Source organism: Tripterygium wilfordii, chromosome 16, assembly GCF_013401445.1.
Source record: "Tripterygium wilfordii isolate XIE 37 chromosome 16, ASM1340144v1, whole genome shotgun sequence".
NCBI lineage: Eukaryota > Viridiplantae > Streptophyta > Magnoliopsida > Celastrales > Celastraceae > Tripterygium > Tripterygium wilfordii.
The window spans coordinates 1,295,930-1,311,138 of record NC_052247.1 but is presented as its reverse complement, the minus strand read 5'-3'; the positions used below and the strand labels follow the sequence as shown (position 1 = coordinate 1,311,138).

Genomic DNA, 15,209 nt, shown 5'->3' with positions numbered 1-15,209 from the left:
ATAATATTATCAAAATTTCAACCCAAACCGACCTTAGCTCAGTTGGTAGAGCGGAGGACTGTAGTGGTTTCATTGATATCCTTAGGTCGCTGGTTCGAATCCGGCAGGTCGGATTTTTTTTTTCCAAAATTAACTTTTAGTTGCTGGGCTGAGCTTTGGAGTTTTTATGGGCTTTAACTTGGAATTTATTTCTATTAAAAGGCTTCCGGCCTGACGGGCTTCTTTTCAAACAAAGGCTTCATGATTGGGCTGGGCTTTAAATAAGGCTTGAAATCACTGGGTTTGGAGAAGCACATGGTAGGCCCCATCACCGTATATCAACTATTTATATATAAAAAAAATTTAATTGTAATAATTTTTTATCCTATAAAAATTAGGATGATTTTAAGCAATATGTAGCTATCTCCAGAGAAATTACATGCACGTTAATTCTTATACAATAATAATGAAACACTTTTTTTTGTTTGATAATGGAAAATGACATCATACAAATTTACTCTTTGAACATCCAATGCGGACCTAAACTTGGGTCTGACGCACATAAATTTCTCACTTGACGATAGGGTAATACTCAAAATACAATGATACACACAAATACTTACTTGTAGAAGAAAGAACAAATCACAGGCTTGATAACTTATGATTTGGAGAAACGAAAGTCAAGAACTCATGATCATGTTCCAAAACCCTCATCTTTGGTTCATCTAATGTCACCCATGCCTCAATCCCATCATTACCATATCTTGAGTCATGTAACATGACAAAGTTTGTAGAAGCTTGACCACCTTTTCCCATAACTCCAAGCCAAACAGGCTTACCAAATCCAAAATCCACCTCGTTGAATCCAAATCCTCTACAACTTGTTATGGTCAAAATCTCAGGATCTAGCGATGACACCAACTGTTGTTGTTGTTTTAGTCGCTCTGAAATCACTTCAAACCCTCCATGCCCTTGTAGACTTGCTAGGTAATCACTGTCGTAGATTGCGATGGCTTCGGTCAATATGTTCAACAATTTCTCTAGCTCGATGTGGGTCTCCGCTGGATCAGAGACTGCTATCGCCCCGCGGAAGATATTCCCCGTTGAGGTACTTGACATCGGTGGATTTGTCCTTGGACGTAGGTTGACTGGTTGGACTAGAACGGATAATTTTGGCGTCGATGACACTTCTCTTGATGCAATCATAAAATATTTCCAAAGCAACACACACAATGCTTGATTAGCACTTGGTGTAGTGTTGCCAATGCCTTTGATTTTAGCCTTGAGTCTTGATATTGAATGTGAATTGAAGAAAAATAGCCTTGTTACATAGTTACCTTTTCGGAACCATAGATTATCCACTAGAGAGAGATAATGTCGTGGGATCGATTCGGCTGGTGGGAACATTGTCGATGCTTGTGTGAGATTAGGATGAGGAGCTTGATCGATGAAGCCGCGAGAGATGGCTGCCCAAGCATGGAAAAAAGAAGATATGGTAGCTCCATCAATGATTTTATGTGACAGACACCATGTCAATGCAATACCACCACAAGCAAATACGTTTACTTGAACATAATTCAAGGGCTTCCGCAAATCTTCATTGCAAAAGGGTTTGCATGGAAGGAATTGATCCAATGACTCAATTTCAAGATGTTTAAGAAACTTTGAGAGAGTGCAATCAACTCGGGTTTCAATGAACGGTACACCTTCTTCAAAACGATCAACAAAGATGTTATCATTTGTCCTCCCGGAAAACGGGTGGTAGAGATTTAGGGTTTCGGAGAGAGAGCTCTTAAGGCGGGTCAAGGTTTGATTGATATTGGAATTCGATTCATTTCGGGGGTAGAAAAAGATGAGCAGAACGTAAGTGTGTGGAGTGAGTTGATCAAAAAGGCATAGTTTGTATGGATTTAGATCATGAATTTTTGGTGAAGATGGTTTGATGACATCTCTTGAAATTACACGAATTCCCAACTTCATTTGCTTTCGAATAAAACTTGCAATTATTTCCAATAATGGAAAGGTTCTTATATAGAATTTGGCATAGTGTATAATCATATTCTCTCTTGTTGAGGTGATAAAAGTGAATTGAATGCTTATGCATGGGTCTTTCATTGAAAGCTTTGACAAAATCAAGTATGGAGAATTGAATGACCATTTTGGCAAGTATGGGAAGCCCTACTATGTTCACATGTACAATACATTAATCATCTTACATCCCAAGAAGAATAATTAATGTATCTTCAATCCGTGTCTTTTATTATTCTTCCTTTAGCATTCCCTCTTTCTATTCTACCTTGTTTTGTTAGAAATCCGCATCCATTAACCTTAAAGGTTTTTTTTGTCTAAATCCATCGTGCCCACACAATAATTCATAAACCACGCATGATAGGTAACATTGTCAAATCCCCACACAATAATTCATAAAGACGCCTGATAGGCAACCCTGTCAAGTCACCCATCTCACTTGAAAAATCCAAGTGATGTGGGCTTATAAGAAAAATCCAAGTCCTAATCATTTGATGGGACTTTTTCTCGAGCCTAAATACCATTAAATAAGATGATCCACAAAAATATTGGTCAAAACTTTTCATAAGCGAGCCCACTCATAAGTTATTTACAAATTAGTTTTATAGGTGTACATCGGGCCGGGTTAGACCCGACCTAATAACTAATGGGGGAAGGGTTACCTTCTTACGTGAAAACCCTTAACAGGGGAGTTTGCAAAAGTGGGTTACTTACTAATGAGTAATTATTACTTTTGTTAATGAGATATTTATCAATTTCAAGTGATTACACAACAAGGAACATTGAACTGGGCTGGCTGCTTACAAGCAAGATTTCAATATTGGTAGGAAAATTTAAACCCAAGTCGTCATTAAATGTAATATATATACGAATTGTTTGGCATATCATAATTAATTATCAAATAGTAATATAGATTATTTCTTGTTAATATGAACAATTAGTCCCTTTTACGACATAATTCAGGTTAAATTTATATCTATGCTACACGAAAACAAGAAAACAAGCTCCCATACATATATTACAAAAATAGAAACAATATTCATTTGATAAATTAACCAACCAATCTTAGTCTTTAATTTCCTCTTAATTGTACCAATATTGCATTAGCATGGTCACAAGTTTGGCATGCCATTTAATATGTGCATTACAATATTATTTGATTAATTAACTTGTTTCATTAACACACCCATGTATATATATATGTCTGTGTATGTATTATCCCACTAAGAATAACAATTTTGGCTCAGCTAGCATTATTTCACAGCAAAAAAATGGGCGACTTGGTAGTCAATATCATTTCAAGAGAAACCATCAAACCATCTTCACCAAAAGTTCATAATCTTGGTCCTTTCAAGATCTCATTTAATTTTTGACTAACTCATCCTCACAACCTATGTTCCTACTATCTTCTTTTACTCGAGAGAGGGTGTTGATCCAATTACCACGTCTGAAACCCTAATTTGCCTAAGGAAATCCCTCTCTGAGACCCTTAATATCTACTACCCATTGACCAGAAGAAATAAAGATAACATTGTCATCGATTCCATTCCATGAGGGCATTCCTTTCTTGGTTGCTCAAGTGAATTGTCGCATGGTTGAGTTTCTAAGAACTCAAAAAACTGATAAAAAATTCCTTCCATGCCAACCCTTTTGCAAGCTAATAGACATGGGAGCACCAAATGTTGCTATTCAAGTGAATGTTTTCGCTTGTGGTGGCATAGCGATTGACATGTGTTTTTCACACAAGTTTGGCGACGTAGTAACATTCGCCAATTTCGTCAAAACTTGGTCGGTACTTTCACACCGGGCGAATTTAGAGAAATCAATGTTTACTCATCTTGACAACGCGTCAACTATTTTTCAGCCACAGAATCCATTGCCCCATAACTACTCCTCTCTAATGAACACGTTATAGTTCTCGGAGAGAAATCTGGTTACAAAGATATTCATTTTCGACGCAAAATCAATAACAACCCTAAGAGGCAAGGCAAAAAGTAATAAGCATAATCAGGCATTGCCATCGCGTCGGGAAACCCTATCTGGTTTCATTTGGAAATGTTACATGGCTACATCAAGAACCCACATTAGGCTCCACGAAAGCATCGTTGTTGGCGCAAACAGTGAACGTGAGGCCGCGATTGATGTCACGCTTGCTGGATGGTGCAATTGGGAATCTATTTTGGTGGGGAATTGCATGATTTGGTGGCAAAGATGAAAGAAGGTGTTAGTCTATTTGATGATGAGTATTTGAAGAGTCTACAAGGTGAAGAAGGGTTTGAGACCTTGTCCAAAACACTAGACCAGCTAGAAGAGATCATCTCTATTGAGAAACCAGATGTATTGGCTTTCACTAGCTGGTGTTATCCTGGTATGTATGGAATGGATTTCGGATTCGGTGAGCCCGTTTGGATTGCCGTGATGGGAAAAGCTGGACCAGAATTTAGAAACCTTGTTGTGTTATTTGAGACCAAATGGGGTAATGGTATTGAGGCATGGATTACCTTAGATGCAACAAGAATGGCTGCTCTAGAACAAGACCCTGAATTCCTAGCATTTGCTTCTCCAAATCCAACCATTTCAAGCTTGTGAATGTCGCTTGGGCTTTGGTCCAATTTATCATGTCATAAAGTGGAAAATTTCTATACGTGCGGGTCTGACGGCCCGAGTTTAGGCCCACATTAGATGTTCAAAGAGTACATTTGTATGATTTTGTTACAATTATTACGAATTTAGGCTCATATTGAATGCCCAAATGATACATTTGTATGATTTTGTTATAGGTTATAAAAAAGTGTATCTATTTAACTTAGTTGTTGTTTTTAATTTTAATATGTAACGTAGATAGCCTGTTACTTTCACATTTTAATAATGAAAATTGAAGAATGGGTGTATATTAAATGTAATTTTATACTCTTCTGCTTAGGAAAAAAATCTCAACTTCTATAATCTATACTGTAGACATTAGGCTGGGTTCTTTTCTTGGGTGCAAGCCCAGAAAAAGATAAGCTTCAGTAGTTGGGCTTGATGGGCCAAAAGGCCCATAATATCCAGCCAAAAATGGCGTCGTTTCCTTCCGACTTCTTCTACGGTTCTACCTTCTCTCTAATCCTATAGCATTGTTTCTGAACTTGGTGTCAATATCTTCTGGATACTAAGGTGAAGAACAGAGCGGGAGATGGGATTGGGCGGGACCGGGTCGTCCGGGTCGAGCAGCCCGGGATTCAGCGGAGAAGTGTGGCGGTTTCCACCTGCGGCACAACCGGAGATAATGAGAGCAGCCGAGAAAGACGATCAGTATGCTTCGTTTGTGTACGAAGCCTGCCGTGACGCACTTCGCCACCTCTTCGGTACCTTCTTCACTCCCTCTTCAAACAGCAATTGACTTGCTCTCGTTTGCGTTGTGGTTATTAAAATTACTTCTAATTACGCGCTTATTCATTTTGTTGCTTTTTTTGTGCAGGTACCAGAGTTTCATTGGCTTATCAGAGTGAGGTTAACCCTTTCGTCCTTTTACTTGTAATGGATGAATTTTAGCAGTGTGAGGTTTTGTGAGTGCTAATACTAATTTTATGCTATCATTAAGGTCAGTTAGCACCAGGTGCTTGAAACTTTAGTAACATTTATGTGCATTTCATCCCTTAGATTGGTTTGTTTACTAGTAATTATTCAAAGGAAAAGGAAAAGGAAAAGGAAAATGAACAAGGGAAGGATGATTGGAAGAAGTTTCTTATTGTTGAAACTTTGTATATATGATTTTCATATGCGAATTTCTCTACCTTTAGTGTCCATATGTTGCACCTTGAAATGTAGCTATGATAGTGACCTCTGACTTTGATATGGTATTCATTTATCGCCAGATGCGGGGAGAAGTACTTTTAACAAAGTGGCGAAAGATTGATCTAAATGACCAGCCAGAATTAAGAGCCTTAAAGCCGGATTCCTTATGTCTAGGTTTTTGCCTAAGCAAGGCCTAGTTGTATCTCCTCACCTAGGTGCCTAGTCAACTCTTGTGGCCTTTGAAAATACTGTACAGTATTCTGTTTCGGTTTAGGAAGTGAGATATTCTAGTGAACTTTTGTATTTGTATTTTGTAGGTGAAACTTCTTGGACAAATGCTTTATTATGTTTTGACAACCGGTTCAGGGCAGCAAACACTAGGAGAAGAGTATTGTGACATCAATCTGGTATGGAATAGCTTTTCACATCGATCTTAATCTATAACTTGGATTAGGAGGTGCGAGTTTCAGTTTTTTACTGTTTGTAGAGAGAACATTCTGGGAAGAATTCCCTTCTGGATTGTCTTATATTCTAATGATTTAGATGTGCACTAGAGTTCTTGTTAAGGATAGTCTGGTAATTTATAGTTAATGAAAACATTTTTCATTGTTCAACTGAACTTCAATTCTGATAATAGTTTGTGACATTGCTCTAAGTTAGGGGTCTTAATGCTTCTACATATTCCTACTTAGTGTTTTGATGTCTCATCAAAAACAATTAACCTCTTTGTTTATTTTCTTAAAGTTGCTGGCTGTTCTGTTAGGTCGCAGGATCCCATGGAATTTCTCCCACTCCAGCAAGGCGTGCTCTTTTCATATTATACCAGACAGCGGTTCCGTATATTGCAGAAAGAATGAGGTTCCAGGCTACTTCAGTTTTCCCTTCCTCATTTTGATGACCATGGTTCAGACTTCTTTAATTTGTTTCTGTTATAGACTTCTAGCTGTCATAAGCATGAGATTAAATTGTAATTAAGAAAATTACATGGCTTTTCTTTTTGCAGCTCAAGAGTTGCTTCCCGTGGCATTGTGCTTGCTGATTCACAGTATGAGGAACTCGACGGCAATGGTGTCACAGGGAGTAGCCAGGGTCAATCTTTCAGTACAATCGAGACTTCATCTTCATCAGCCATTCCAGTTCCTGCATTTTCGAGGTTGAAACAAAAATTAAGTCGATTCTGGTTGCATGTAGTTCAAAGATGGCCTGTGGTATGCGCATTCTAAAAAAATCTTATCTAATGTCTTTCACGCTCACGTCATTTGTTTTTAGGGTTCCTTTATGCTTTGTCTTATTATTTTGGATCTTGATGACTGTTTGGTTTATGAATGCTTGGGATAAATTTTTGTTGGTGAAATATTGTTGCTGCTTTCTACTCAGGTGCTCCCTGCTGCTCGTGAATTTTTGCAATTGATCCTTCGTGCTAACCTTATGTTCTTCTACTTTGAAGGTAAGTCACAAATGTCTATAAACTGTGGTGAGAAAGAATCTTTCACCTTGTCAACCAAATTTCCCTGCAGGTCTGTATTATCATATATCAAAACGTGCCGCGGGCATTCGTTATGTGTTCATTGGTAAACCATCAAACCAAAGGCCCAGGTAAGGAATGACACTCTTCTCATCTTAATGAAGGTTTTGTCCATGTTTTTGTCTTTCTCATGAGTTGAATCATTTTTCCATTGTGTGGTTTCTATGCATTACATATCATTTTCATAGGGCGGACTTTAAAATATTTATTAAGGATATTTAATTGCTTTAATTGGCTTATGATGCAGATACCAAATGCTTGGTGTTTTCCTATTGATTCAGCTATGTATCATTGCCGCTGAAGCCTTGCGGCGTAGTAATTTATCATCCATTGCTAGTTCAGTTCATCCAATATCCTTAGGATCCAGCCGTAATTTATCGGGTATGTAATTCTACTACTTGATAATTTCATTTGTTGGCTATTGTTTCAACTTTCTGTGCCAATAACCTGATACACTGATCTAAATTTTTATTCGACAATGAATTTTCTGTACAGTGAAATCTCTCTCCCTCTATAAATGTTCAACATTGGCTCTTCATTGGTTGTGCCCTTGGTAGACCAAAATGTTGGCAGTCACCTGCAAAGTATTAGTCTCACTTAAATCCAAGACCCACGAGGTTGGGTATGAATCCCTACCCTTTTGGATGGATTGCATGGCCTAATTTTTGGTTCTCATATCAATGGGATATCTTGTTTGGGTTCTGTTCAAAACTATATCTCATCCTTTTAATTAGATTTTTTTTATGATAATAGACAGTAATGGTTACTGCCATAATTAACTGAAATTTGGACCAGATATATAGCTATTCTCGTTCCAGTCAGTAATGGTATAGTTCCAATGCTCACTAAACATTAATCTGAACTTCTTCTCTGCTCATGGGTTTTCTAGGGCGAGACTTGCCTGTCTTGAATGAAGAAGGCAATAGTACAGCTATTGAGACTGACAAGGGTGGTTTGATATCGAATTCCACGTCAACTTCAGAGGTAAAACTTCAATATTCAGGTCGTTTCAGTGACATGTATATTGGAGTCATCACACTAATTTAACGTTTCCGTACTTTACTTTGCAATAATTGTCCAGATTAGCAAAGAAAAGATGAAATGGTCTTAGGGCCAGACTTTAATGGTCAATGAGCTCCACCTGGCCTGAATACCATATCCCGTCTTGTTTTTGAGTTATGCATCTAACAGTCCCTTCCTATATTTGCCTAATCAATTATTAAGTAGTGATCCTTATTAATGATATTTTACTCATGTGCTCAGTCTCAAGCAATAACTGGGGCCAGTAAATGCACTCTCTGCCTGAGTCGTAGTCAGCATCCGACAGCTACAGTGTGTGGTCACGTATTCTGCTGGTATTCTCGTTATCCCTATGATAGGTTGCTCTAATAACTTTCACCCTTTTTCTTACACTGAATTGTCTTTGCTATTGTCTGTTTCTGGCCATTACATTACCAATCATCTTATTCTAGTTATATGTTCTTTTATCCTTCTGTTTTCAAGGAACTGCATTATAGAATGGTGCAATGAGAAGCCCGAGTGCCCTCTCTGCCGTACTCCGATAACTCATTCAAGCCTGGCTTGTTTGTATCATTCGGATTTCTAGCAGCAGCAGTAGTTATTTTCACTGGATTGAGTCCTTGAATGAACAGAGGAAGAGAAACAAGATGAAAGCAATCTTCTTTGGATAGTGCAGTTGGGGAAATATATCATACAGGCATACACATATACATTCATAATCTCTACTATCTTTGTAGATATCGAACCGATGGAACACCCCGAGCCAAGCCATGAAAAGCTACAATGGTAAGAGTGTTGTATGCCAGATATTAGGGATAAAATCAAACTTGAAATTCTGCCTGTAAGTGAGCACAAGTTGTCCAAGATTATCATCCTTTGATCTGCAATGGAGTGAGGTTTAATATTGTATCTGGCCACCCCTGTGGTTACATGTAGGGTTTTGGTCTAATTTATCTTGTCATTATGTAGAAAAATTTTGTACGCACGGAAAAGGAACCAAATGCAAATACAGAATATTCTCCTGGAGTTCTGGTCAAAGCACGTGAGAGTAGATACTACACGTGGTTAAATCTTAGAGGATAAGAAAGATGATGTGTGGTTGGTGATCAAACACCCCACCAACTACACGTCAATATATCGTCCGATATGATATTAACATTAACATATCATCTCCAAGTTATACGGAAACGATATATTTCGAATCCACTTGGTTGCCATTTTGTCTGATCCAATTTTCTAGTGATATTCAGAGCAGGCTTGAGTATCAAATTAGAAAAACTAAAAGGGTTTTGTTAGCAATGTTAAAATTTGGAACACATACATCTCACATGCCTTTAAATAACGGACAAATAAAGTATATCAACAACAGGTGGCTCGGTTAGTAATTGATTGGGTTAGGTTTATGTGTGTTTAAGATTCGATTTCAATGAGAAATATATTTCTCAACGGTATTTTAAGAAAAAAAAATCAAGTATACTTGGCAAAATACATGAAAATTCAATGTACAAATTTGATAGTAATTGAACTCGCAACTTTAAAGAAATGAATATTTTCTCTAAACCCTTAGATTAGGTTGTTGATTCCTTATTTGATCATATGTAATTATTCTTATATCTATACTGTTTCTTTATATGGTTATTGATTGTTTCATTCATAAATATTCCCATATAATTCTCTATTAGGCAATTTGAATTAATTTAGAGAATTAAATTGAATTGGATTGGAAAATTTGAAAAGGCATAGAATTTATAATTTACCCAAAAAAGTATAGAAAATTAAAAGTAAGAAAAAAAAAAAGTAAATACATCAATGCCTTCTATTTGATCCCATAAAACTAACTGTAGCAGATTAACCGCGTTTTTAATTTCGTGTATTTCTTTCCGTAAATGCAGGGGCACGAGAAATTGAAGTTCCTGGCAAGAGAAACAGAAAAGGTATGATCTTTTGTATCTGTTGATTCTGTTCCTGGTCTTTCTTTTGACGGAATCTCCAATCCATTTAACCCAGTAAGCAACAAACAGCACCAACAAAGAAAATAAAAGGTGAACTACCCATCTGGGTATTCTGTGGTAATAGAGCAAGAACAGAGCAGAAGAAAGAGGAAGAAGAAGAAAAGGAGGAGGTTCGACCAGAGAGGGGTGAAAATGGGGATATTGTATGATGATGTGGTGGTGGTTAGTCAAGCAGAGAAGCCAGGGGATCCCACTATTATTACTGTCAATTGTCCTGACAAGACTGGTTTGGGATCTGATTTGTGTAGGATTATCTTGCTATTTAGATTGAGCATTACCAGAGGAGGTAAGCTTGATTGGCTGCTTTTGAATGATTATTTCAGATTATTGTTTTGAGTTACTTTAGGTTTAGTGGGGTCTTGATATTATTAGCAATTGAAGTGGGTCATTGGATTGGTTATCATGTTTCTTTGTGGAATGTTTTTACTGTTTAGATCTGAGATTCTTGAGAAAAACAAATAATGGGTTTGTTCTGGTCGTGAAATTTCCCAGTGCATTTTTGAAATGTGATCAAGGGTTAAAGGTGAAGAAGTAATTAGGTCATCTTGTAATTAACAGTATATCCTTATTGTGTATTACTTTTGCATTTGTTGGATTTAAAATGAACTTAAAAGAATGCATATGGTTTCTTGGATAAAACTTTGGGTTAAATATTCTCTAATGTGTTTCATAATCAGGACTGGTAAGCTAGGGTTTATCACTTTTATCTCTTGGTGATTTATCTGTTTTATGTATGTTTTGAAGATATTTCCACGGATGGAAAATGGTGTTATATAGTATTTTGGGTAGCGGGGAAGCCAACTACAAGGTGGAGTTTGTTGAAGAAGAGGCTTTTGGAGGTGTGCCCCCCTTATTTTTCAACATCAGGAATACAGTTTTATGAGTTGCAAAACCAACAAGAGAAGTCACCTGATGTATTTCTGTTGAAGTTCTGGTGCTTCTGCGATCGTGATGGTCTTTTACATGGTAACGTTTTTAACTAAAGAAATCTCTTTTCCTTCTCCAAAAGCTGTCTAATTGATGTGGGTAAATTTTCTTCGATCATCATTTTAGTTCAGAGAATAGGGATAATGGGTCAATCATATTGGGTTGATACATGCTGTTAACGTGGATAGGAAGATGATACCAGTCCTTTGTTTTGTATGCAATTCAAATAGTTACCATTTAACTTAAGATATGGCAGCATAAGCAGGTGATTTTTTGAGACGAATATTGATATATATGGTAATCCTTGAAAAGAAACTTCATCTGCTTTTCTACGTTATATTGGACCGTGAGGGCAAGGAAATAGATTAGGTTTTAATTTCTATCCCGATTGAACAGACTATGCACCAGTTCTATCGAAAGGGTATAGGGATAACCAGAAGAAGAATAAATGCAGTATTGCAGTGAGATCTCATTAGGAAATAACTTTATCGTTATGCTTACCATTATTCAAAGTCCCTAACCAGAGGGATAATTCTCTTTAATGGCTTCAAAAAGAGAAAAGAAAAGGGCTATTTCTTTAATTTATGGCATCTTATTGTCCTTATAATCTCTCTGGATTTGTGTAGTTGTTTTCTCTATAAATTCATGATCCTATCCCTTATATTGATTTTGCCTTTTCTGTGCATGAGTGTGATTTTCTAGAGGTTTTGGAGTTTGTGTATGGCACTAAAAATGATTCCTAAAAGTTCTGTTTTTAAATTATAGATGTAACTGAGGTTCTTTGTGAGCTAGAGCTTACAATAAAGAGAGTGAAGGTTTCAACTACTCCAGATGGGAGAGTGATGGACCTCTTTTTCGTCACTGACACAAGGTTTGTCAATTTTCAAAAGTTTTTCTTTAGAGCTGGTGTTTCAAGTCTTCAATTTTACTATCGTTTTTCTATCACCATTGGCATTGCTTCTTTAATTATTCAGTTTTTGCTTTTTGATTATTCATACATTTGACTTCTACAATTGTTGAAATTTTAACAAGCTAATGAGTTTCTTGATATGGTACTGCCAGTTTCCCATACCTTTTCTCCTGTGGTAAATCTTATCAATCAGCCACCGTTAAATCCATGTTTTTGGGTATAAAAATAGTTGTAATTGTTTTAGGAGTTGATAAATTTAACTAAAATCCTATGCAAGAAGACATGATAGAATTGGTATCCATTTTGAGTACAAATAAATAATAGTTGACAGCTGTCGTTCTTGTGACAATGGTAAAAGGTGCACATATCTTCACCGACTTCGTTTATAGCATAATAGATGTCTTAGCTGCTCATTCAGAGTCTAGGGCATAATAGCAGACAAACTTGAAGCGGGTGGTGGTTCTATGTGTATTTTGCCTAAAACAGTGGGTCGAGGAAGGGTCAGATCCAACCTAACATAAAAGAAAGTTTCATTGGTACAGCAGCTCACTTGCAAGTTGGATTCATCATTTTTTAAGAGCTTACTTATTCTCACCCTTTTGTGTTGAATGTTACTCATAATGATTAGATTATTGGGTTTCATGGTTTCTCATTCCATAGTGCTTTTACTGCTTCCATGTTAAAAATATTCTAGTGGAAACAGATAGTAACTGGTTTCTGAAAGAGAATGCTGCATAGCTGTGATTGAGTGGTAACCATCTAATGGAAGACGCATAATCCTATTCTGTTTGCCTTAAAACATAAGCAATTTTGATTATTTGCCTTACAATTTCTACTTTATGTTTTGTGATTCCATTTTCTGGTTTAGCCCCTAGTTCCCTAATATGGCATCTTCATTTCCATGTGCAGTCAAATAAAAGCATTTTAAATTGGGTTTGAGCATGCTTGAATGCACCTTTTTTGACATGCATTTACTGATATGATGTTACTGATCATAAAGGTAAAAAAGATAAATAAATCCCATGCACAAGGCTCCTGCAATGGGAGGGGTTAGGGACATGCAAGTTGTATGCAGACCTTACCCCCACGTAACATGTGGAGTGGTTGTTTCTAGGAAATGAACATATCACCTCTAGGTTGCACCCCTACAATTGTACCGCTGGGCCACATGTTTTTTCTCTTACTGATCATCATCATCATCATCCTAATCTTTATCCCAAAAGTTTTGGGTCGGCTACATGATTCATTGAGAAAATCAACGAGAATCCACTACGTGTATTGATTTCTATCATTCATTTATATCGAGGATTATACTTTCATCAAGTACTATTGAATCTATATCTTTTCTTACTACTTCAAGCCATATCTTTTTAGGTTTCATCTCCGCTTCTTACTCTCTGCTATACAAATTCTCTTTATGTTTCTCACCGCCGCACTTCTATCTCTATGTCGTACATGCCCATATTATCTTAAACTGTTTTCTCACTACTTATCTTCAATTGGTGCTACTTCTACGGTAAATCTAATAATCTCATTTCTTATCTTATCTTTTCTTGTGTGTCCATATATCCAACGAATCATTCGCATTTATGCTACAACGGTTTTCTAATTACTGATCATTTAATTTATTTGGTCCTCTTCTCTTCTGTTATTCAGGGAACTTCTTCATACAAGAAAGCGGCAGGAGGAAGTAATTCAGTTTTTGAAAAATGTATTAGGGGACACCTTGATGAGCTGTGAGATTGAATTGGCTGGCCCAGAAGTTACTGCATGTCCGCAGGGTTCCTCATTTCTTCCTCCTGCAATCACTGAAGATATGTTCCATTTAGAATTGCCTGAGCAACACTCAAATGGAATGTTTGCTAACAACCCGCTATCTGTCACGATGGACAACACTCTCAGTCGCTCTCACACACTTGTCCAAATCTTCTGCAAGGATCATAAAGGTCTTATCTATGACATAATGAGAACGTTAAAGGATTACAATATCCAGGTACGCGATTGAATCCATGAACTTGTTTATCTAAATATTAGGGATACATGACCATTCTGAATGGAATGATAAATGAGACTCACTTAACCAGAATGCATGGATATCCATCTCAACATAGATATCCATCTCAACATAGACATCCATCATGGGATGTCCGGCAAAAAACTTGTGGAAAGGTATTTCATTAGAAGCAGAAGCTGTCAGCTTTACTTATTGAGGTTATGCACTTGACTTCTGCTATATGTTGGGTGTCAGGTTTGTTACGGAAGGTTCTTTGCAAACCCAAAAGGAAACTGTGAGTTGGACTTGTTCATAATGCAAGTGGATGGTAAGAAGATAGTTGACCCGAACAAGCAAAATGCACTGTGCGCCCGCCTGAGAATGGAACTCTCAAGACCTCTTAGAGTGGCTGTGGTGAGCCGAGGCCCCGATGTTGAGCTGCTGGTAGCAAACCCAGTTGAATTGTCCGGCAAGGGCCGACCTCTTGTTTTCCATGACATTACCCTTGCACTCAAGATTCTAAGAACCCGCATTTTTTCAGTAAGTCAGATTTGCATTTCTTTGCTACCACATGTTTATGCAATTAGTGTATCAAAATAAAACTGTTTATGCTGCCTTTAACTTCTGTTTTTTGAATCTTTCGCAGGTGGAGATAGGGAGACACATGATCCATGACAGGGAATGGGAAGCATACAGAATACTACTGGATGAAGCCGATGGTTCTGCCGTTCCAAGGAAGAAGATTGAAGAAGGTGTTAGAGAAAAACTGATGGGTTGGGAGTAAAGCTACTTAGATAAGTATCTACCATCATTGTACAGCATCTTATCCTTTAGTCATTTGAATCTACTAACTAGTCACAAACTGGCTACAAAATGTAGATAATCTTATGCCCAAATTAAAATCCAGTTTCTCCTTTTTATGTGAGAGCTGCATTTGATACTCATTTATCAATTTCAGAAAGCTGAATACCTAAGGATTATGAAACCATAGAAGAAAATGTCTTCCTTGCTCTTTGGTGGATCCAACTATTAGTGAGA

General features: G+C 37.2%; 3 protein-coding genes and 1 non-coding gene across 15 annotated transcripts; 3 read left to right on the top strand and 1 right to left on the bottom strand.

The window, feature by feature from the left end:
- The first annotated feature begins 27 nt into the window (after nucleotides 1-27).
- TRNAY-GUA lies at nucleotides 28-113 on the top strand. The gene is given in 2 exon segments: nucleotides 28-64; nucleotides 78-113. It is a non-coding gene; the product is annotated as a tRNA-Tyr (tRNA).
- Nucleotides 114-621: 508 nt separating this feature from the next.
- On the bottom strand, nucleotides 622-1,959 carry LOC119981243 (stemmadenine O-acetyltransferase-like). Its single transcript, XM_038824299.1, has one exon. It carries the CDS (start codon nucleotides 1,957-1,959, stop codon nucleotides 622-624), a length of 1,338 nt encoding a protein of 445 aa, XP_038680227.1.
- A 3,149-nt stretch (nucleotides 1,960-5,108) lies between these two features.
- On the top strand, nucleotides 5,109-9,355 carry LOC119980390 (peroxisome biogenesis factor 10-like). Of its 12 annotated transcripts, none has more exons than XR_005463861.1 (12): nucleotides 5,109-5,354; nucleotides 5,468-5,499; nucleotides 6,102-6,191; nucleotides 6,548-6,642; nucleotides 6,788-6,992; nucleotides 7,162-7,231; nucleotides 7,302-7,380; nucleotides 7,557-7,690; nucleotides 8,199-8,293; nucleotides 8,391-8,484; nucleotides 8,573-8,664; nucleotides 8,813-8,862. XR_005463861.1 is itself a non-coding variant. In XM_038823069.1 (12 exons), the coding sequence occupies exons 4-12, from the start codon at nucleotides 6,120-6,122 to the stop codon at nucleotides 8,913-8,915; spliced, it is 969 nt and encodes a 322-aa protein (XP_038678997.1). In that variant the 5' UTR covers nucleotides 5,245-5,354; nucleotides 5,468-5,499; nucleotides 5,865-5,999; nucleotides 6,102-6,119; the 3' UTR covers nucleotides 8,916-9,355. The 12 variants fall into 12 exon arrangements, 5 of the variants coding, with proteins under 5 accessions (XP_038678996.1, XP_038678995.1, XP_038679000.1 ...); XM_038823069.1 differs by lacking the exon at nucleotides 8,391-8,484 and adding an exon at nucleotides 5,865-5,999 and having other exon boundaries at nucleotides 5,245-5,354; nucleotides 8,573-8,688; nucleotides 8,813-9,355; XR_005463866.1 differs by lacking the exons at nucleotides 8,391-8,484; nucleotides 8,813-8,862 and adding an exon at nucleotides 7,805-7,931 and having other exon boundaries at nucleotides 8,063-8,293; nucleotides 8,573-8,626.
- An 888-nt stretch (nucleotides 9,356-10,243) lies between these two features.
- On the top strand, nucleotides 10,244-15,115 carry LOC119980513 (ACT domain-containing protein ACR10-like). Its single transcript, XM_038823236.1, has 6 exons — nucleotides 10,244-10,627; nucleotides 11,086-11,307; nucleotides 12,034-12,139; nucleotides 13,835-14,171; nucleotides 14,427-14,711; nucleotides 14,818-15,115. The coding sequence occupies exons 1-6, from the start codon at nucleotides 10,474-10,476 to the stop codon at nucleotides 14,953-14,955; spliced, it is 1,242 nt and encodes a 413-aa protein (XP_038679164.1). The 5' UTR covers nucleotides 10,244-10,473; the 3' UTR covers nucleotides 14,956-15,115.
- Nucleotides 15,116-15,209: the final 94 nt, after the last annotated feature.